Source organism: Cibotium barometz, chromosome 4 (assembly GCF_041138505.1).
Source record: "Cibotium barometz isolate CiBa-2024 chromosome 4, ASM4113850v1, whole genome shotgun sequence".
Classification (NCBI taxonomy): Eukaryota; Viridiplantae; Streptophyta; class Polypodiopsida; order Cyatheales; family Cibotiaceae; genus Cibotium; species Cibotium barometz.
The window spans coordinates 33,031,930-33,055,149 of record NC_141049.1 but is presented as its reverse complement, the minus strand read 5'-3'; the positions used below and the strand labels follow the sequence as shown (position 1 = coordinate 33,055,149).

General features: G+C 45.7%; 1 protein-coding gene across 2 annotated transcripts in view; it reads left to right on the top strand.

Annotated features, from left to right (window-relative positions):
- Positions 1-205: 205 nt before the first annotated feature.
- The window catches only part of LOC147639167 (uncharacterized), a 47,109-nt gene continuing 24,094 nt past the window's right edge, over positions 206-23,220 (top strand). The window contains exons 1-2 of one of the 2 annotated variants that reach the window (XM_086787997.1): positions 206-379; positions 523-723. In XM_086787997.1, the coding sequence (XP_086644123.1) occupies positions 628-723 (96 nt within the window). In that variant the 5' untranslated portion in view covers positions 206-379; positions 523-627. The remainder of the gene's footprint in view (positions 380-522; positions 724-23,220) is intronic. The other variant, XM_086788001.1, reaches the window with a different exon arrangement.

Genomic DNA, 23,220 nt, shown 5'->3' with positions numbered 1-23,220 from the left:
GCATGGAAATTGTGAAGTTGGGAAAATTGGGTCGTACAAAAAAGTGTTAAAGAATCTGCTGAAGGTGACACATGGCATGTAAGGATTCAATCCCCACACAGCTTTAGCAAACTTTGATGTCCACACTCCAAAATGTGCCTCATGAATAGAAAACTAAAAAGAAGTTTGAAAGTTCATCAAAAGTGGGGATAAGATAGTCTCCCTCTGTGCGCGTCTCTCTCTCTCTTGCGCGCGCGCGCACACACACAGAGATCTGCCATAGCTATACATAAGAAGATTCTCTTCTCACGCAGATGAAGAATTGCTTGCTTCAAAATTCAGCTATGACGCTCTCGGATACCGCCTTCTTGCCGTTTCTGCTGCCTGTATGAGGAGAGCGGTAAGCACACAATACATCGCCATAGCTTAATCAGGTTGACCATAATTTGAAGCTCCAGCCTTTTTCAAAAAACATGTTGGGTGCGGGGGGGCGGGGGGGGAGGCGGCGCTTTGTCAAAAATATGTTCCCTTCGGATTTTGCAGGTGTTCTTTAGTTTTACATAGACTAAAGGTTTTCAATGGGGAAAGGAGTGCTCAAGCCTTTCTGTATTGTTGTGATATCACTATCATAAGGTGCTACATAAAGCTATGGGATGTGTATGTAGCCGCCGTAGACAAGAAGTAGCTGGATTCTCCATCTCCTCATGGGAATGCTGCTACCACCGTTGCTGCGTCTGTGGCATGGTATGCGAGAGAGAGAGAGAGAGAGAGAGAGAGAGAGAGAGAGAGTCCCGCTTTTGATGAACTTTCAAACTGCTTTTTAGTTTTCTATTCATGAGGCACATCTTGGAGGCTGGACATCAAACTTTGCTAAAGGTGTGTTGTGATGGACATCTTTATACATCAGTCTGAGGTCGAGGTTTTGATAGGGGTTGGATCGTTTCTAAATTCTGGCTTGGGGGAAGTCTTTGATGGGAGCATGTTCCTCTTGAAGCTCTGCTCGTTTACGAGCTGCACTTACCTTCTCCTATTTGGTTCTTCTTCGCTTAAGTTGCATTGCTGTAAGCTTCTCAATTATTGTAAGCCCATTGTAAAAGCGTGAAATAGTGGAAAACCTGTATACACGAGTATCCTACTCTAAACTTGTATTGTATGAGACCCGCCTGAGGTGAAGACTGAACTAGTGTTAATCAGAGGGATGTGCAGTGGAAGACTCATAAACAAAATTACACACAAGTAATCCTAACCTATGTACGATATACACTTATGAAGGTACATGTGATTGTCTTAAGTGCAAAGACTCGATCAATCCCTGCCGATTTCAGACCAAGTTGCAGGTGAATCTCCTCATTTTGAATGAAACGCTAGCTAACAGATCTCCTTGCTCATCATTTTGACGCAAACACTAGCCAACAGACCACCTTCTGCAACCTGGTTGCTTGCACATGGGCACCATCTCTGATCCCGCGGGCTAGCTGTCCATGCTGCTACCAGCATTCATGTGGTTGAGTGCATTGCCGCCTTTGTGTGGGTGGGTCACATTCTCCCTCACTATCCCACTAGAAATTACAACTGTACTCAATTGTACGGTGTCCATGTGAATTGCCTTCTCAAGAGATGAAAGGACCCAATCAAGTCTCATCCAAGATGCTGGCTGTCCCTTGCAATGTTAAACCACTTTGTATCCATCTCTGAGGCTCACTATGAAAACACTCAAAGCAAACTTTCAACACATTTTTAGCTCAAGCTTCTCTGGATAAAGCACATGCCACTTGTTGAGCATTTCTTGACAAGACACTAATCTCTGTGAAGCATCTTCCTTTGTGAGTAGAGCTGCTTGTTGTCATCAGGGTCTCCATGCCGCCATAAAGCACGGAAAGGACTCCATCCGCCAATGCATCAGCTCATATGGATCACAAAACTCTTTTTGACCAAATCCCATTCATTTGTGTGGAAGAAATAAAACCTATAAATAGCATTTCCTATACGTGTTGCACCAATCCTTTATGCATATGTACCTCCATGGCGTGGGATGTGAAAAGATGCAGGGGGGAAGAGAGCTTGAGCTCTTGCAAGCACACACACTCTCACAAAACCCTAATAGAGAACACACAAGGTGAGAGGTTGAAAGTCTTCTTCTTCTTCACTCAACACTTAACACACCATATACAAGATAAGAGTACACACAATATGAAAGGTACTCAACCAATACATACACGGGTTCTCTATAGTGTGAACCCGACTAAATGAGCTGGCGCTATAACTATGCCAGTCTCTAGAATGGCTGTCACATAGCCTGTCATCCCACTGGCTGCATATCACCCAAGATCTCACCAACCATGCCAGTGGTGTAAGTGTGGGGCCTATCCCCCAGGCGGGTCATCAGTGTCCACCGCCTCACTGGATGAGCTCGATATCTCAACACTCCCCCTCGAGCTCAACTCCATCTCATGTACACCAAGTGAAGCCCTGAATCTGCGGAGCTTCTCTGTACCCAATGCTTTGGTGAAGATGTCAGCTACCTGATCCTCTGTGCTGACATAAACAAGGTCAAGGTCTCCTGCCAAGACCTTCTCTCTAACGAAGTGGTAGTGGACCTCTATATGCTTCGTGCGAGCATGAAATACTGGGTTCCTGGCCAATTGTATACTGCTAATGTTGTCACAGAAAATGACAACTTGTCTATCCACTGATAGACCCAAATCTGCAAGTAGCTTTCTCAACCAAGCTACCTCACATGCTACCATAGCAGCTCCTCTGTACTCGGTCTCTGTACTGGATAGAGCAACCGTAGGTTGCTTCTTGCTGCTCCAAGTCACAGCAGTACTCCCAAAGAAAACATAAAGCCACTGGTAGATCTTCTGTCTGAGATACTACCAGCCCAATCAGCATCTGTGTACCCATGTACACATATCTCTGTCCCAGTCTCATAGAATAGTCCACAATGCAAAGTAGACCTCACATACCTCAGTATGCGTCTCAATGCATCCAAATGCGGTTTCCGTGGAACCTGCATAAACTGACTCACCAACCCAACAGCATAGCTCAAATCTGGCCTGTTGATTGTCATGTAGATCAAGCTTCCTACTATGCGCCTATATATAGTAGGATCTTCCAAAATCTCTCCTGAATCTGCACTCAACTTGCCATTCTGATCCAATGGCACGGAAATAGACTTACAGCATAGTCACAAGGGACGGGGGACGTGACGGGGAATGGGGACGGGGACGGGGACGGGACGGGGGACGGCCATAAGTAGGGAACGGGGACGGGGGAGGGAACGGCACTCAAAAAATACTTTTTTTTAAAATTTTTCTACTCTGCACTTATTCTACTTTGGAAGTACATCAAAATGAGCACAAATTTACACTAAAATGCTAAGATTTCGAGTCATATTAATAATTAAGTAGATACAAAATGAGTCATGACTCAAGAGTCAGGACTCAGGAGTCAGGACTAAGCCTTCAGGAGGCAAAATACAAGGACGGACTCAAATGAGTCAATGACAAAAAAGTGCTGAAGGCTATAGGCTAGAGGCTAGAGCTAAGTAGTAAGGCCCATGAATCATGATCCATGAATGATCATCCACGTGAAGTGCTCGCCTCATGGTCATGGGTAGCTTGTGCGGCTGGCAAAGAAGCATCAAGCTCATCCTCAGTCTCATCCTCACTGGCATGCTGCTCCTGCACCTCATCCTTCCGTTGCTCTTCTTGTTGACTCATCTTCCGCTCGGTGAAGGAATCTGCCTTCTTGGTCACGCTCTTGCAAAGCATTCGCAAGTTCGCGCTGACGAAGACAAGGTCATTGGCACGCTCTACCCCGAGTCGGTTCCTCTTCCTAGAGGCAATGTGGCTGTAGGTACTCCAAAGTTGCTCCAAGCAAGAGGAGCTGACGGCCTGGCTAAGTATGCGGATGGCAAGCTGCTGCAGCTCCGGTCCATCTGAACCAAAGTCCTCCCACCATAGAGCAGCACCAACTTTGGAGCGGTCAACCTGTGCATCATGACAGCCATAGGAGCCATGAAATGACCTGTACATCGAAAGCTGGTCCCTGATCTTGCGCCTAACCAATGCATCAAGCACAAGACGATCCAAGATGATCCTCCATCCAGCGCTCACCTCCTGGTCGCTCTTCTGCTTGTTGCCTTGGAATTCTGGGTCCACCACATAAGCTGCTGCATGCAATGGATAGTAGTAGGAATTCCACCTTCCTAGACACAAGGCATGGATCTCCTCGTATCTGTCTTCGTCGGGCATGAAGTCTTTCAACTTCTCTATCATGCGATCCATGGCCTCGTAGACCTTGCCTATGCATGGCTGCATAGCGTCTACAATCCTCAACAGGTGGACTATGGGCCTCACCATAGCATATGTGGTCTTCACACGCTCCCACCAAGAGGCGTCATCCGCCCGTAGCCTACACTCTTGGCCAGTGTTTGTATGGGACTCTTGCATGGCGACAAACTCGTCGCTAAGGAAAAGCCCCCTCAAAGCACCACTACAATCCTTCAACCGGCCCAACATGAGAAAGTTGTAGGCAAACCGGGTGTTGGAATATTTGAGGAGAGAGAGAGAGGACCTCTTGTTGAACTCATGCCGAAGTCTTTGGTGGTTGAGGACAAAGGAGACCATGGTGTTGGCCTCCTCAATGAGCGGGCTGATCCATGGTAATGCCCCGATGTCCTTGAGGAGGTTGTTTAGGCAATGAGCCATACAAAAGGACACCGTGACATGTCCATACATACTTTGGAGAATAGCTCCCGCCGCCCTATTGGAAGGCTCCCCATCCGCAACAAAGCCCACTACATGCTCGGGGCCAACGATCTCCATGGTGGTAGCCCACTCCGCCGCAAGCACATCCGCGCTCTTCCCAGTGCCGGATGCATCATGAGATGAGATGAAGTACATCTCTCCATGGGAATATGCAACCATGCTCTTGCGGGTGTCACTCCATCCATCCACAATGAGGGAGACTCCGTTCCTCTCCCATTGCCGCTTTGTGTCGTCGGCCGCTTGCTCTACAATGCGCTTCTCCTTGTCGAGCAATGTAGTGCGCAAGCTCTCGGATGAGGGGGGCGTATAGGTTGAGCCATACTCCCCAATCTTCTTAACCATTACCTTGAAGTATTCCGACCTATTCAAGAAAGTAATTTACTAATGAGAAGGAGACTAGGATGATGAAAACATGAATGATGAATTGGCAATGATCGATTGCACTTACCTAGCCGCTTGAAAGGCAATGTGGTCGTGGAAGAAGAAGCGGGCCACCGCCATATCCACCTCCTCCTTCAACTTGGGGTTCCAATTCTCCCCAAGTGTAGATTGTCGCCGTGGGCCACGTAATGATTGAGAGGCCGTGGAGATGGAGGGTGCCGGTGTCGTGGATGGAGTAACATTCCGACTTGATGGCGAAGGTGATGGTGTGCATGATCCCGATCCACCACATGACTCCATGGTAGAGGCTTGAGTTCCTCTCCCCATCGTCGCGGGATCCACGGCCACTCGTGGTGTCCTTCTTGTCGCTTCGACCGCTTCGTAGATGCTAAGCTTGTCAAGAAGTTCCCGTCTGTTCTCGGGCGTGACATTCGTGCAAAACCTCACCTCATGTCCACTCTCATGCAAGAGGTGGGCTCGCACTTTGTCGGCGCCACCCGTTCGCCGGTACGGGCAAAGCTTGCATACCCATGGTCAAGAACCGCCTCCATGAACGGATGTGGTGTAGTTTACCTCCTCCCACCATGTCCATCCCGTTGTCCTTCTACGAGAAGCCAGGAGGATGCCATGGTTGAAGATGGCTTGCCGCTGGACTCTTGAGCCTTGAGGAATGAGAGAGAGAGAGAGAGAGAGAGAGAGAGAGAGAGCCTAGAGGCTTGGAAGTTGGAAGACTCAAGAGGCTTGAGGGAGAGGTGAGAGCCTAGGCCCTAGAGCTTGGAACTTGGAAGTTGGAAGAGACTCGAGAGAAGATTCAAGAAGCTTGAGCCTTGAAAGCTTGAGCAATGAGCAATGAGCAATGAACTTGTGTGTGCTTGTAGCCTTGAAGAGGTGGGCTCTTATATAGATAGGCAAGAGAGAGAGGAAAGCCTCAAGGGCAAGAGAGAGAGAGAGGGCCAAGGCCCAACAGCCATAAACGGCTAGAAGAGCCCAAGCCCAACAGCCATAAACGGCTACGAAGGCAGGCAGGCGGCAGGCAGGCGCAACGGCCAGAAACGGGCGCAACGGCCAGAAACAGGCGCAGGCGCAACGGCTCTCTGCCGTCCCCGCACAGGCCGTCCCCGACAGCCGTCCCCCGTCCCCTGCGCCGTCCCCTGTTGAAACGCCCGTCGCGGGGGACGTCCGTCCGTCCCCGTCCCTGCGCCGTCCCGTTTCGGCGTCCCAGCGTTCCTAGGCTCTGTCCCCGCCGTCCCCTGTGACTATGATTAGAATGATAAGGTTGTGTTACACAACCACAAGTACAAGGCATAATAATAAAAATGCTGTCCATAAGGTGTTCTTTCACACCGGGTGGTTAGGGGGAAAAAAACTCTTCAATATAGAAGGTAAAAAGTGCCACTTATAAGCCCATGTTCACACTTAGCACTACCACAATGAGTTTTCCTACCGTGGTTTCGTGAGTACCAGCCTGAGGTAGCGCTCTATGTGTATAGTCACAAGTAAGCAGGGTTCCGTTATCATTACAGGCACCACAGGTTCCCAGCAGGTTCTACACATTTCTTATTGCAACGGGAAGAAACACCTCAGATCCTCGCGTGCTAGGTTTTTTCCTCCATTTCATGCACATTTGATTCATCATTGTGGCAATATAGTTGTTACTGCTAGTTCTCTTACTTCATTGGGTAACCATGTTGCTAACCGTGGGAGTGGGTGTTCTCAAGATGTTTTGTAGTCTGGCGCAGGTAGGAGGAGGAAGAAAGAATGAAGACGCGCTAGAAGGAAGCTAGGACGTAAGCAATGTTGGAAAGTCCAAGTTTTGGATATTCCAAGAGAGTTTTGTCCACCCTCAAGGTGGATTAAGGAGTCGTCTGTCATCTACCGATGAATACCAAAGTCAAGACAAATTCAAGAAGGCAGTAGTTCGAGATCTCGGTGCTGAAGACCCTCCAAGAGGTGACGGGAAGCTATACAAGAAAGGTCCAGCATCATTGATGGCTTGCCTGGAAGCAATGACAGCCCTGTCATTAAGATAAGCAGGAGGGTATGTCACGTGCACCATCTGTCCCAGGGTGCTATGTGGACATTCTCCTTGATATCTAGGACAAAGGGTTCCTTTTCTGATGGGCCAAGAGCTTTTTCTCAGCCCTAGTCCAAGGGACAAGTCGCTAGGCGCCATCTAGGTCATTAGGATTCACCTGTTGTGCCCGTGGGACAAGTCTATGTAACCCTCTTTGCAAGCTGTAATGTTTGTACAGGCCAAACTAGACACTTATTAGACCCATGTATCTAGGAAAGCCAAGTCAAGTGTCGAGTCCCTATCCAAGTCCCGGGCAGTCGTACCGTGTGTGAAAACCATTAAGGTTGATGGTGATTAACAATGGTCAAAAGTGGGGCCATGGTGCTGTGACCAGCCCATGGGCACACCCAGGTGTAAAAGGAACCAGAAAGGACCATGAAACTGTTTGCCTACCATCAATCAAGGGGCAGCCAGGCCCAAGAGGTGAAAGGCGGCCATAGGAAGGCAAATGTCATGGCCCTGTGAAAATGGAACAGCACAAGTGTGGGCATGGTGGTTGTTGAGCAAAAATATTAAATGATTCACATTTGGGGTGCCCGGACAGAGATAATGATGTGTGGACATCTCGAGGTGTGAAGGAGGGAACAAGAACATTAATATTTTAATGTTTTATTCATGGGTTTCCCCTAGGCCTAAGTGGCCCCTAGGGAACTTTAATTTTTATTAAAGTTGGGCCCTAGGATAATTATGGGAGAGAGGCCACTCCACTTTTGGAGTTACATGCCTCTCTCATCTTTCTCTCTCTAGCTTTTTGGAAAACGTGCAAGTTCTCATGCGTGGGAGAGAAGCTGGTCGATTGTTTTTGCTGCTGTGTGTGTGAGAGGAGCAAACTGACTAGACAGGCTGTACAGCTCTGTGTAGACTGCCCGTACAGATCTGTACGACAGCAGGTACAGTGTACGACAGCTGCAAGTACATGGTACAGTGCGGCTGCTGCAGGTTTTGCTGGTGCAGGCGGCGCAGACAGAGGCTGAGAGCAGGTAGAGGCTGCGCTGCAGGTTCTGGCGGCGGTTGTGCTGCAGGTACAGTCGTACGGACAGCAGGTACAGGTGGCTGTACGACTGTTGACAGGTGGTTGGTTGCAGGTACAGAACTGTACCAGCTGGTATAGTAGGGTACAGCAGGTGAACAGGCTGATTCAGGCGTGTGCAGCACAGTCCGTACAGACCTGTACGGACAGATTCAGTCGTGTGCTGAAGACCCGTACGGATAGGTGCAGAGTGTCAAGGACTGTACTGTCCAGCGGGTACAGGTGGCAGCAGCTCTGCAGGCGTAGAGACTGTTCAGACAGTTGCAGGCAGTGCTGTATCAGAGCTTATTTGGAGCATCAGACAGGTGGTTGCAAGAAGGCAAGTACAAACTGGTCTCACGAGTGAAGAACCACGTGCTGATTTGGTAAGCTTTGAACTTGTCCATCTATTTTTCTTTCCATTGGCTTATGTCTGCTGCAAAGTTGTGCTATCTGGCCCCTTGTGAGAGGAGGGGTATGGCAGATTGAAAGGGTGGAAACAGAGATTGGACAGTGAATGTATGTTTGTGTTGAGTTGTGGAACCATGTGCATGGGATATGCTAGATGTGTGTTCAAGACTGCCTTGCTGAATAGTCTTGGCTGATGAGAGGGGAACACAGAGTGTTGCTTTTGTGGGACACAGATCTGTGTGTGTGAATCCTCTGTGCTAAGAGGTATTGTGGGCTGCCAGATTGGACATACAGGTGTATTCTCCTGGCTGGTTTTGTTGTACTCAGCTTTACATCTTTCTGAAATTGAATAAAGAAATACCGAAAGGGGCGCCAAGCTTTGGGGCCAATAGGTGTCGTTCTCTTTTCAGATTTGGGGCACTCTAGCTCCAATCACTTTTGTTTTTATATCTGGACTACAAGTGGAAGGGTGACTGCTAGTCTACCGCACTTTGGTTTCTACTAGAGGCCGGTTTCAAGGTTCCGTCCTCGGGACCTATCATCAATTTTCTTAAGGGGGTGAGCTCGTGGTTGACTCGAGGAAAGTCATCGTTGAAAAATTCAGCAAGATGTCTGATACTAAAGACGAATATTTTTATCATGAAGAGGAAGAGCAAGAGACCTCTCCTGAGAGAAATGAATCTGAGGATAATCTTGCAGGAGAACAGGCTGCAGATGTTGAGCAATATGAGAATGTAACACAGCCAGAAGATGCGCTTAGTAAAGAGGAAGATGATGCTCAGTTTAAAAATCGTTTGGCTGGTGTTATGGATGTGTTTATGCAGCTCACAAAAAGTGAGAAGTTTGCTGAATTTATGAGATCCCGTACAAAGCCTGAAAAGAAGAAGAAGAAGGTTCGTTCTAAGAACCTTCCAAGGTCATAGTGGTGCCTACCCATAGGATCCATCTTTTGGACAGTTTCCGAACATGCAGCATGCTTATGGTGCTAACTCTCAGAGTTCCTTCTTTGGACAGCCATCTATTCCTCAGCAGACTATGCATCCAGGTTATTGTGGTGGTGGCTCGGTGTTCCAATCTATGACTGGGGTTATCCTCAGGGAGGCATGGGTATGCCAAGGCCTTTTGGAGCTAATTTTCAGCCTGGTATGCAGGGGAATATGTATGGTGGTATGCAGTCCGGAATGCAAGGAAATATGTTTGGAGGCATGCAACCAGGAATGCAAGCAAATATGTATGGTGGCATGCAACCCGGTATGCATAATGGAATGTTTGGAAATTGTGATATGCAGCGGAAGTCTTTGTATTGGAAGATCCTGTCACACAATATGCTCACACCGTCTTCTGTATCCTGAGTTTCGTGAGTTTAGCAATCCACTTTAATTACTTCAAACTTTAAAGAGTTGAGAGAGAGATAGATGAGAACTGTACACCAGATTGGGTCCCGAATCACCCACTGAAGGGCCCCCTATCCCGATAACGAGATAGTATTTGCTTTATTACTTTAGAGAGAATGACTTTGGACTGTAGATAAGCCAAACGCAAGATCTCGGAGGATCGGAGAGCAGCTGATCTGTACACTGCTGTAGAAACACCTCAATGACTTGATCTCGAGCCTATGCACTCCTCCCAAGGGCATGAGGAAGGGCTGCACACCTGAGGCTCAAAGAAGAAGAAGGTGGACTGTTCTACACACTGTTAGAATGCTGAAAACACTTATGAATGCTGTGTTACCTTCACTAGATGACTGCTGAATGTGTTGATGATGCATAGAAGGCTGGACACTGATGCAAACAACAGATTCAGGGCTGGAAACTGCTGTAGACTGAACCTTCAGGGCTGGAATCTGCTGTGGACAGAAACGCTGAGGTGAAGAGAGGGCTGTGGACTGAAACGCATGAGCAACAGGGAACTGCAGGGCTGCTGTACGGCTGGAACAGAAACGCAGCACTGCTGCTGTACGGCTGTGCAAAAACGCAGGTCTATGCAGGCTGCAAACTGGCGTTGAATTGAAGGTGAAGGGTATGCTGAATCTGGGCCTGAACTGAGTGCTGAATTCAGGGCTGAATGCAAGCACCTAGGGCTGGGCTGAAGCTATGGTTCTCAAGGGGCTGGAGAAGAAAGCTTATGGGCTCTAGGGCTGGATTCATAGTCACAAGGGAACGGGAACGTTTTGGGGAACGGATGACTGTTTGGAACGGGAACGAAAAGCTTGAATAAAAGGGAACGGAATCGGGAACGCCACATCATTGCATAAATGTGTTTATAAATTTACTTTATATATCTGTAAATGCTTTGGAAAGAGGCATAGTAAAGAAAGAACCTCAAACCATCTCAGTAGTGGCCATGATAATGCATAGATGTGTTCTACATGATACATAGTTCACTTATATTTCTTACGTGGTCTGCGGTGCCATTTTGGAACGGGAACGGGAACGGCTATCTCTATGGAACGCGTTCCCCCGTTCCAAGAGCTTGGAACGACGTTCCCTTGTGACTATGGCTGGATTAGTCTTGGGCTGAAAGCAAGAAAGAGGAGAGCTCTTAGCACAATGAAGACTGAATGAGCAAAAGAGGCTCTAGGCAAGCCTATTTATACTAACTGGAGGTTGGTCATTTAATAAAGTTAATATTTATAAATGCCCAATAATTCAAATAATGATAAATAAATACTAATAAATATGGAAAAAATACCAGATAAATCCCAGTAAATTCCCCAAGGCTTTGGGGACGTTCTAAATGATGCACAGGCATATGTATGCATATTATGCAAGATGCAGAGTGCTTTCTGATGCAAACCCTAAGGCTTCTACTGACTCTACATGCATGAATGATTCTCTCCAAGTGGGTTAAGGGACTTAACTGACTGACTGACCCACTAAGGCTGAGGAATGACCTACGTAGCTTGTGCCTGACTTATCCTGGACTGAGGATGTACAATGGGGTCACGGCGTACGACAAATATCATCCTATTGGGTTCTAAAACTGTACAACTGCTGCACTTCTGATGATGAGCCATCTTGTCACCATGCACTGAGTGCAGAGTGCATGTGACATTCCCTCCTGATTAGCTTGGCGCCAGGTTCATGGCTTCCAAGTAGTCCGCCAATAACTGGGGGTACTCCTGGAAGAACTCGTCGAGCCATACGGCTTCGTGGGTGCCTCGATCTCGGAACTTCGTATAGAACTGACGAATCCGTCGACCGGAACCATGCTTCCATCGATGAAGAAGGATCTGCTCAGGCTCAATAACTTCTGCCTCGTCTACCACCTCTGGCTGCTGTTCATCTGAAACATCAAACACTTCTGGACCAACATATGGTTTTAGCCAAGAAACATGGAAAACATCATGCATTGTCCAACTGGCAGGCAACTTTAACTTCATTGAGACATCACTTATCTTCTTAACTATTGGAAAAGGGCCAAAACTACGGAATGAAAGCTTGGGACAACATTTTGCCCACTTGTTTCAATCTCTGCTTCATAATACGCAAATAGACCCAATCCCCTTTCTTGAAGTGGACATCTCGTCTAGATTTATTTGCCTGTCTGCTATATGCTTCCTGAGCTTTGGTCAAGCGGTCTTTGACTGACTCAATGATCTCGGAAAATGCTTCCGTTGTTTTATTAGCCTCTAAAGATGGAGACACCATTCTCGTCAAAAGAGAAGAAAAACGGCGACCAAAGGTTGCTTCGTATGGAGTCCGTCCGACACTGGATGAATGCGTGTCGTTCAAGATAGCTTGGACCAACGGAAGATAGTGCTCCCATTTGGACTGCTGGTCATGACAGTATGATTTGAGGACCAACTGATTATAAATTTCTGTCTGGCAATCTGTCTGGGGATGGAATGCACTAGACAATTGCAACTTAGTTCCAAAGTTTTTAAATAATGCCCTCCAGAAATGCGAGGTAAACTTGGAATCTCTGTCTGATGTTATGGTGCTAGGCAAACCACAAATTGGATACCAATGCTTGAGAAACAGACGGGCTACGTCCTCGACTGTGGCCGTATGCTTGCATGGGATGAGCATGCAGAACTTACTAAAGTGATCCACAATGGTAAAACACTGCGTGTTACGGGATCCAGTGGATGCTGGTAGAGGCTCTACGAAGTCCATAGATATGTCGATGAAAGGTCCGTCGGGGATAGGCAAAGGTTGAAGTAAACCTGCCTTCTTTGTATGGGGAACCTTGACTTTTTGACAAATCTTACAGGCTTGTACATGTGCATAGACATCACGCCTCATCTTTGGCCAATAAAAGGACCGTTCTAATTTCTCGAGGGTACTGTTGATACCCCTATGTCCTCCAACTAAGGAGTCATGGGCATCGTGGAGAAGAGCGGAACGCTTTTCTCGAGTAACACAGAGACGGTTCTTAGAACAACCAACCGTTCTGTACTGAATAGTGGCCAGGCTCAGAAGTGAGGGCCAAACTATACTGAGTACCAAACTCAGGGGAGTCGACATATTGGTCTTTCATACTATCCAAGTCCTTCCCCGTGATTTCGAGAATGGTAGCTTCTTGGACTGCCTGGATGTATGCTGGACTTTCGACTGAGAGCATCTGCTACTAGGTTATGCTTACCAGGGATGTATTCAATCATACCTCCAAACTGTTGGAAGATTTGACTCCACCTGGCCTGTCGATCTCTCCACTGGGCACTTGGCATAGTTTGAAGCCACTTAAGTGCTTGGTGGTCTGTTTTCACTGTGAAAGCCTGCCCATAAAGAAAAGGCTTCCAATGTTTGAGCGCTGTGATCACACCCAAAAGCTCTTTGTCATATACCGAATAATTCTTTTCGGCGACATCCAACTTTCTGCTGTAATATGCCACGGGTCTATTGTCCTGCTGGAGGATTGCTCCTATGGCTACATTGCTGGCATCGGTGATGACCTCGAAAGGTTCGTCCCATGATGCTAACTTTAATACAGGTGCTTTTGAGGGAGGAGTTGGTGAGTTTACTTTTGCTACAAGAGCAAACTAGGAAGAATAAGTCTTCCATGGTTCGTGGCAGTGATGAGGCCTTTGCAGCTCATGGCAAAGGCAAGGGCAAAGCAAATGGTGGTTATCATTAGTCTAAGGCTGATTCTAGACAGCCATCAAACAAAGGAAAAAGTGATGCAGATCCGCCCAAGAAGAAGGGCAAGTGCCATTATTGCAAAAAGCCAGGGCACTATATTAGTGAGTGCAACAAGAAGAGAGGCCAAAGAGAAGAAAGAATCTGGTTTGGTAGTGGACTTCCAATACTCCAGCAAACAAAGTTGATGATTCAGCTAATTTTGTGTGCAGGATGATTGGGCTTTTTTGGTTTGCAGTTATGATGCATCACAAGAGAATGTGTCTCTCAATGTGAATGAGAAACATGTCATTTGGTGTTTTGATAGTGGAGCCTGGAGACATCACCTCTATGAGGGATTTGTTTACATCTTTGTCATTCTCACAGTCACAGATGGTTTAGATATATGCATTACATATGTACTCTATGTACGAGGCATAAAGAAGAATTTGCTGTCTGTCTCCTCTTTTGCTAATAGAGGCTACTCTGAGGATGACAGGTGCATGGTGAGATAGAGAGAAAGACTAGATTCATTTGAGAAGAGAGTACACGATGTATGTTTGGTTTCTACCACCACTTCTGCCATGCAAGAGGCAGAGTTAGGGCATGCTGGGTTTGGGCATGTAAATTATGGCAATATGATGCTTTTGGAGAGGCATAAAATGGTGCAAGATATGCCACATTTTGAGCTACCTCCTAGACATGTATGTGAGGGTTGCATTCTTGGTAAAATGCATTGTAATGCTTTCTCAAAAGATGGTTTAGTAAATTACAACTCGTACACAATGATGTGTATGATCCTATGAGGACACCATCACTTGGAAAGCATCTGTACTTTGTGACTTTCATCGATGACTACTAGAGATTTTCTTGGGTGTACCTTCTTAAAGCAAAATCTGAGGTGTTTATGTGTTAGCATTATGTTGCAAGGGCTGAAAATGAGACAGGTTACAAAGTGGTGACCCTCTATATAGATCGAGGGGGGGAATATATGCTAGATGCTTGTAAAGCATACTTGGTTGAAAAAGGCAACAAGCATCAATGCACTATGCCATACACACCACATCAGAATGGTGTTGCGGTGGTGGAAAGAAAGAACATGTCTTTAATGGAGATGTCTAGATGTATGGTCAAAGGCAAGGGTTTGCCTCATAAGTTTTGGATGGAGGCAATCATGTGTGCCACACATGTTTTGAATAGATGCCCTACAAAAGCTTTGAAGATCATCACTCCATATGAGGCTTGGTATGATAGAAAACATAAGGTTGTGCCACTAGCCTATAGTGGCACGTGAGGGCTCGACCGGATGCGGAGCTCGAAAGCTGGAGTGCGGACAGCGAGTGCATCTGGGGTCTAGGAGTGAGGACACCCGGTCGGAGCGCCTGCTGGCCGTAGAGCTAGGCGGCTGGGGATGACCGGGTGGCCGGACGGTCGGACTAGTGTGGACAACAGGCCCTATACTAGTTGGATGAGTGTGTACGCTCATCATTATCCTTTATGGTTTGGTGGTGACTAGAGCTTGAGACCCTCTTGGCTATGGCAGACTCTAGGGGATGTGACATTGGTATCAAAGCTGGTTGAGACTTGTGGTGCTGCTGAGTACTACAACGGAGTCGTGTGACAGGCGGCGCTGAGCTGTGCAACAAGTGCACAACAGGTGGCAACGCAGACATACCAGAGCAACGGCCCTTCTGCGGCAATGTGGATGTCGCCCTCATCTTCTGGCTGACAACCATCAACAACTACACCCACAAGCTCACCGTGAGGTTCACGGGCAGGACCGACACCACGATCTCTTTGGGCTGAATTCCCAGATTAGGCTTCTCGGCCTCGTCTTCCACAGGCAGCTTGCTGATGGAAGTACCCACATTGACGGAGCCTAAGATGGACGATGATGAGGTTGCGGCTTCTTAAGCTGCCTGTGGTGAGGAAGAAGAGGCGATGGGTGGGTGCGTGGGTGCCCATGCTGCACGCAACAAGACTAGGAAATGCTTTATTGATGCGATCAGTAAGTCCAAGATGTGACTTGAGCCTAGCTCTTTCTCCGCGGTATGTGATAGATGTCCAATGGGGGTCTAATTGGTATATGGTCATTGCTTAGGGATAGACAGCCTTCATTTGAGGATTCTAGTGTGACTAGATGCGGGCTCATCTTTTTCAATGAGAACAACCTTGCCTTCTAGCAAGGGAGCGTTCACAGTTGCGGGCAACTGTCTAGAAGGTGGGGAAGATGTCACCAATCTTGGCATGTTCTTGTGTAAAAAGGCTTTGGAATTCCAGGGTGCCTAATAATAGTACAAGTACTGAGAATGGGGGATTTCCACCTTGCATGCAAGTTCTTAAATCATGAATGGATTAGTGGAATTTTACTAGAGAATGACGTGTTTTCGTGTCCTGCTTGCATGGATGTGTGAAGTGCCCTTTTTTGTTGACAAATTTATGGCATTTTACAGGGTTTAAAGCATGTGAAATGAGGCCAAAGTTGGGATACTTTTGGCTGACCAAGTTATTAAGCTTTTGTGTTCACATTCACTTTCACGAGGCTGGACATTATTACTAGTGTTGGGCATTATATGTGGAGTGGATAACTTGTTTATCATTAAGGATTTTTGGGGAAGTTGCCAGCTGCCATCCATTAAAGAAGAAACCTTCCATTTACGTGGCTTTCCAAAACTGATCTGAACCCATTAAAGTAGGTTGACATGCTCTCCTTCCACAAGGGATTGAACTGGGGCTATCTGCACGGCTCTTTCCAGTGGTGTCTCCTATTGTATGACTCTCTTCTTTTGATATCCCTGCTGCATGGCTGTAATAGGGGGCGCAAGGCATCAATACAATGCAAGGGCATCATGATAGCTGCCATAGGGATTTGCACAAAGGTGCTACATGTCTAGATAGTGGCTTGCTGATTGATTGCAAGGTGTGGGGGGCAAAGTGCTACATGATTGCACAGTGGGGTTGCTGGCCAGCTGAAAGGTGTGGTGGGGCAAAGGTGTCACAAGGCAAGGCCAATCAGTGGCTGCAACACGAGGTAGGAGCGAGGACATCACACGACGATTGTGAGCCAGCGCAGGCAAGGAAAAAGGCAGTGTGGTCGTTGAAGGTGCTGCTAGGCGTTGCAAAGCAAGGTGGCTGGTGGTGAGAAAGAGAGCATCACACGGTACTACCTGCTGTACGATTGATTCCAGCCTTTGTACCTGCTGTACGGCACTTTCCCGACTGCTGTGCCGGCTGTGTCTGCTGTATGGTGTTTCCCCGACTGCTGTGCCAGTTCTGTCAAACCTGTTGTACGACTCGGTAGCTGCTGTACAGCTGATCCCAGCTGTCGAACCTGCTACACCCAGTTGCTGTTTGGGGTTTTCCAAGAGCTGTAGAGAAAAAACCCCAAATTTTCATTAATGTAGAGACTCCAATTTGATGAAGGAGGCTTAATTTTGGAAAAGCCCCAAAAATTTGCGGGTGTTGGATCTCCAATTGCATGGATTTCTCTATGTTTGAGAAAAGTCCCAAATTTACTTTAGCTTCATTGTCGTCATCTTCTTCTAGCTCTTGCACCTTGTCTAGTACTTTACAACAGAGATTAGTGATTAATAATGCACCTTGATGATTAGTGCGAATATCCCCCTTAAAAAGATAGGCAAAAAACTAGTGATTCTTGGAAGATACAAATCATGCACCAAATCAAAGGGAATTTGCAAAATAATGATATGGCATGAAATAGCAACTCCCTAACGAAGGTTTTGAACCCTTAATGATAAAAAATACCCAAGGTAGTTAGCACTAATGGCTTGCTTATGATAGTTTGTAGAAAAATGAAGAAAGCTTTGATTCTCCCCCTTCAGTGGTTGAAGACCCTTCAATTTGATGTGTGTAGAGCTTTGACCCGATAAAACACACCTTGAAGGAATTCGCTGATTTTCACTGAGATAGGGCAAGTCCTCTTAGGTTCTTATAGAGCTATGAAAGGGCTACGTTTTGATCCAAAAAGTTTTGGATTTGGTTAAGTATGGAGCGAGATATCATCAAAACATTGAAAGCTGCGTTTTTGAAGAGAGGGGAAAAAGAGGTTTATACTTCAACATGGCTTAATGAAGTTGTTATGATGAGATGGAGGAGGCTAATGGGAGATTTAAGGTTTGATGTTGGTATCCAGAGAATCTGAAGCTCAAGCTATGTAGGGTGAAAGATTTCCATGATGTGAGTGTAGGAGAGACGAGGGTTCAAGGAGAGAGTTGAAGTTCAATCCATGACAGTGGTGGGGGGAGAGAGAGACCGTGTCTGCTTGCACAGAGAGAGAGAGAGAGAGAGAGAGAGAGAGAGAGAGAGAGAGAGAGAGCGAGGTGGGTAGTACAATCCAAATTTCTAAGAATACTAAACTTCACATTAAAGACACTAAGTAGTAAGTACAGATAGCTTCACCAGTAACAACCACACTCACCCACACTTACTTAATGAGTATAAAAGACTTAGAGAAGTTGACAATACAATGGGTCCGGGCCGGCCTCCCCTATAAATAAAACTTTATTATAGGGAGTATTTACAGATACATGTAGAGGGTGCTCTTGCACCTTGATTTCCAAGTATCAAGGATGAAAACAAAGTAAAACAAATTCCACCACCCAAGCCCAAGGCAAGGGGTGTTTTCTAACATGTAGTGGAATTATGCGTAATTAAGGATCCTGTCACACAAGTCTCACACCGCCTTCTTTATCCTGAGTTTCGCGAGTCTTTAGCAATCCACTTTTAGTACTTCAAACTTTAAGAGATGAGAGAGAGAGAGATAGATCTGAACACCGTATGGGGTCCTGAATTACCCACTGAAGGGCCTCCTCCTATTGCTATGAGTATTTTCTTTATTAGCTTTGAAGAGAATGACTTTTGGACCGTAGATAAGCCAAACGCAAGATCTCTGAAAGACCAAGAGTCGGGCTGAATTGTACACAGCTGTAAAAGCACCAATGATGACTGATCTCAAGCCTATGCACTCTTCCAATGGAATGTAAGAAGGCTGCAAATCTGAGGCTGAGATACGGGCTAATTGGGACTGTTTCTAGGCTGTGTATGAATGTTGAAAATGAATGAATGCGTGCGTTTTACCTTCACCAGAAGGGCTGTAGCAAAACGATGATGATATGAATGCTGAAAACTGGTTGTATGCTGAAGGGGTTGAATGCTGCATTGTGTTGATGCTATGCTGAATGGTCAATCGTTAATGCTCCTTATGCTGAAGGATCAAACACTTGAAGGCTTTGATGCTGGATTATGAGATGCTTGACTGAATGCAAGGTTAATCTATTTATATGCACTACATGAGCAAGTCGGCTGGCTGAAACTGGCCGACTGCTTCATGTCCTGCAAATAAATGTATAATGGTGATAATAATGTGGGAAAATGTTAGATAAATACTATAAAATATGGAAAAAATACCAGATAATATGTTGAGGCTTCTCCAATGGTCTAGGTGGTCTAAATGCATATATATGGGATAAATGCTATGCAAAAATGCAAACATGTCCTGATGCAAACTAAGGCTTCTATGACATCTATATGCATGAATGATTCTCTCCAAGTGGATTAAGGGACTACGAGTGACTCTCTAAGGCTGAGCAATTACCTGTGTAGCTCGTGCCTGACATATCCTGGACTGAGGATTACAATGGGATCATGGCGTACGACAAATATCAAATTGTAAAGGGTTCTACTGTTGTACAATGTTGCACTAATGAAATTAAGGGGGAAAGAAAGTGAGCCATTCATAATGAAATTAGACTTGATTGCATTGATACAAATGAGCTTGTACATAGTACTTATATAGCCATGAGAGGTACAGTCAATGTGACTTGATACATTTCTAGGATGACATCACTGCTTATGGCATTTGGTGTTGGATTTCATTTTTGATTTTAGACTACAAGATATCCTATGCAAAATAATTGAAAAGGCTTAGGAACTACAAGTTGGGCTTATTTCTAACAAACTATCACTTAAGCCAAACTTGTGAAAGACACTCAATACATGGGCTTATACCTTAGTAATCCCCCTTGATACAAGAATGAGATAGAGTCTCCCCTTGATGACATTGGGTGTGTGTACTCTTCTACATAATACAATCAAGGTCATGTAGGATAAAAGACAAGGTTTTAGAATCCAAAAAGAAAGAGTGAACTAGAAAGCATAAGATTCATCATCAAAATCAAGACTAATAAATTTACTTTCTTCAGCAGTGGCAAGATTGGCTTTTTCTTTACCCTTCTTGTTTTTGTCTTTAAAATAATATTTGTGTGGTGAATGGTTGGTTTTACCACAATGCACACAAGGGTTACACTTCTTATTGTTGTTGGTAACAGCATATGCTTCTTCTGAAGTGAGATTATTGTTGAAGTTTAGCTTCTTCTCCTCCTCTTGTATTAAATTGATTGTACTCTCCAAGGAAGTAATTGGTTCCTTCTTTTTGAGCACAGTGACAATGTTGTTGTATTCTATAGGCATTGCTTTAACAAGATGGCTATAGCATCCTCATCAGGCACATGGGCTTTTATATGCACAAGTTAGTTGATAATGGTTTTCAACTTGTGAACAAAAGCTTGTTAACAAAAGATGCAATAGATTCATTATGCTCTTTAGAAAGCTCATATAATTGCATTTTTAGACTTATTTTAGAGTGCTTTGTCCGTGCTCCAAAGATTTTCTCTAGAGTGTCCCAAGCTTTAGATGCAGTGTCACAATCATGAATGTAATGAATATAATTATCATCTAGTGCAATGATAATGATGCTAAGGGCTTGTTCATCCCGTGTTTGATTTGTGGTGGCTATGACAGCTGTAGTGGATACATGTTGGTTTAACTAATATCCAAAGATTTTTCTTCATGAGATGTCTCTTGACTTTGGTCTGCCAAGTGTGAAAACCTTGGTCATTGAATTTGTTGGGAGACTTTACATTGGTAGCCATGATTAGGATAGATGCCATTTAAGGGTGGTCTTACCATTGAGGTAAGAGGCTCAGGGCAGTGTCTATAAACCCTTTACAAGATATGGCACTCAAGCTTTATATATGCTTCAATTTTGAAAAACCATGTAAAAGTTGAGATTAATGCTTCAGTTAAGCTGGATTTTTCAAAAAAATAAAAAAAGTATCAAATTCATTTGTACCTTCTTTTTTATCTTTGCAAATACTCCCAAGCCCTTCTTTTGTTCTCGATTTCTGCTGTGATGTAGGCTCAAATGCAAGCTCTCCTCCTCCTTTTTTTTGGGTTTTTGCAGTAGGTTATTCTAATGGAGGCTCTTTCCAAGCCTTTTTTTAAAATAAGGCTTTTATTAAGCCTTATAGGCTTTATCAAGTCTTATCCAAGGCTTTAACGCTTAATGAAATTGAAGTGGGCGACGTGAAAGAGGCGGCCTGTAGACTGGAGTCGTAGGCATAGGTCTGGTCGCAGCCCTCGGCGGCACTGCTTACTAGACAGGAAGCTACGTTGAGAGCACACCGAGGCCAACGGGAGAGAGCGAGGCGATTTAGCAGTGGCTCGCTACAATCAGGAAAGCATGAGCAGAACGTGCAACTTCTTCTTCTACACCACTTTCTCCTGACTCTACTGAGAAGAAGGCTCCAGCACAACAACAAAGCTTGGCAAAGCCTATCAAGTCCACCAAGCCCAAGGCTCTTGCTATGCGAAGAAAGCCAAAGTTGTTGTAGATTGACGAGTGCAATAAAAAAAAAGCTCGAGTATAAGTTGGCTATAGCAAAGGAAGAAAAAGAAAGGGTTTTTGACTCGGATGCTAGTTGAGTTGCGCAGGTGATTGGTACGTGCAGAGTAGAGGAAATAGATATTTTTTTTAAAGGTCTTGTGGGTTGGTTGACACGTGCTGCCCAAAAAAAAAAGAAAAAGAAAATAGAAATGTCCAAAAGTAAAATAAGTAGAAAACTCCAAAAAAAAAGGTTGGGTGCTCCAAAAGGAAGATAGAAAACTCCAATCTAAAAAATCCAAAATAGAAGTCTACTCTAAAAAGCTCCAAAAGAGAAGTCTCCTATGCTCTGATACTATGATAAAATTAAGGGGGAAAGAAACATGAGCCATTCATAATGAAGTTAGACTTGATTGCATTGATACAAATGAGCTTGTACATAGTGCTTATATAGCCATGAGAGGTACACTCAATGTGACTTGATACATTTCTGGGATGCTATCACTGCTTATGGCATTTGGTGATGGATTTCATTTTTGATCTTAGACTATAAGATATCGTATGCAAAATAATTAAAAAGGCTTAGGGGCTAGAAGTTGGACTTATTTCCAACACTACTGTTGTACAATGTTGCACTGATGATGAGCCATCTTGTCACCATGCACTACAGTGTAGAGTGCATGTGACATTTCTTGATGCTTAGCTTGGTGGTAGGTTTATGGCTTCCAACAATAGTCTGCTAACAACTGGGGGTACTCTTGAAAGAACTCCTCGTCTAGTCAAATGGCTTCGTGGGTACCTCGATCTTGGAACTTCTTGTAGAACTAACGGAGTCGTCGATTGGAACCATGCTTCTGTCAGAATACGCAGCGGAGATGATGACCAGATCTGGAAACACGAGCAAAAACGCATGTAGAAAAAACAGCACAAGAGAGAGAGAGAAGTCGGCGTGTAACTCTGCTTTGATATACACAAGAAAATCCCGGTATGATACACTGAGTGGTATGGGGCTGGGGGCCTATTTATATGCCCCCAGATGGGCAGTCGGCCTGCTGAAAAGGCCCTCCACGACTGTAGCAGCAGTCGGCCAGTAGCACATGAGGCCCACGACTGCATACATCCAGTCGGCCAGCAGTGAGACACTCCACGACTGATGTCTGAGCAGTCGGCCAGCTACTGGGTCCTCCAGTTGCCTCAGGGCTGTCTCCCAAGCCACAGAAAAATGAAAAAAATAAGGGAAAAAATACGGAGAGTGGGGAAAAATGATAAAACACCTCATAAGGGCGGGCACACCCACAACAAAGGCCCTGGTGTATAAATCTAGACAGGAGATGACTTCTAACACCCCCTCTCAGCTCCTGGCTGTGAAACCAACCACTGGGAGCTGGGGTGCTGTTTGAGCAAATCCTGAGAGAGCGACTTCGTGAAGAGGTTCACCGTACTGTCCTCCGTCGAACAGAACTCTAGCAAGATGTCATCAGCAACGATCTGTTCACGAACAAAGTGCCTCTGGATGACCATGGGTTCCTCCAGTGGAAGCCCAAATCTGCCATGCAAGCTCTGTATCCTCACCACCTCACAAGCAGCATCACAAGCAGCCCTGTACTCTGCCTCTGTACTCGACAGGGCAAAAGATGACTGCTTCTCATTGCTCCATAAAACTGCTCCTGGGCCTGAAGTAGATCTCCTCGTGTCCGGATCTCCTCCCCAAACCGAGTCACTCCAACCGTGGAGTCGGACTCCATCCAACAATCCCCCTCTTGTGTACAAGAGTCCTTGATCCTTCGCATGCCGCAGAAACCACAGGAAACGCAATCCTGCCTCCCAAAGAGTCATCCGCAACCATGAGCTCA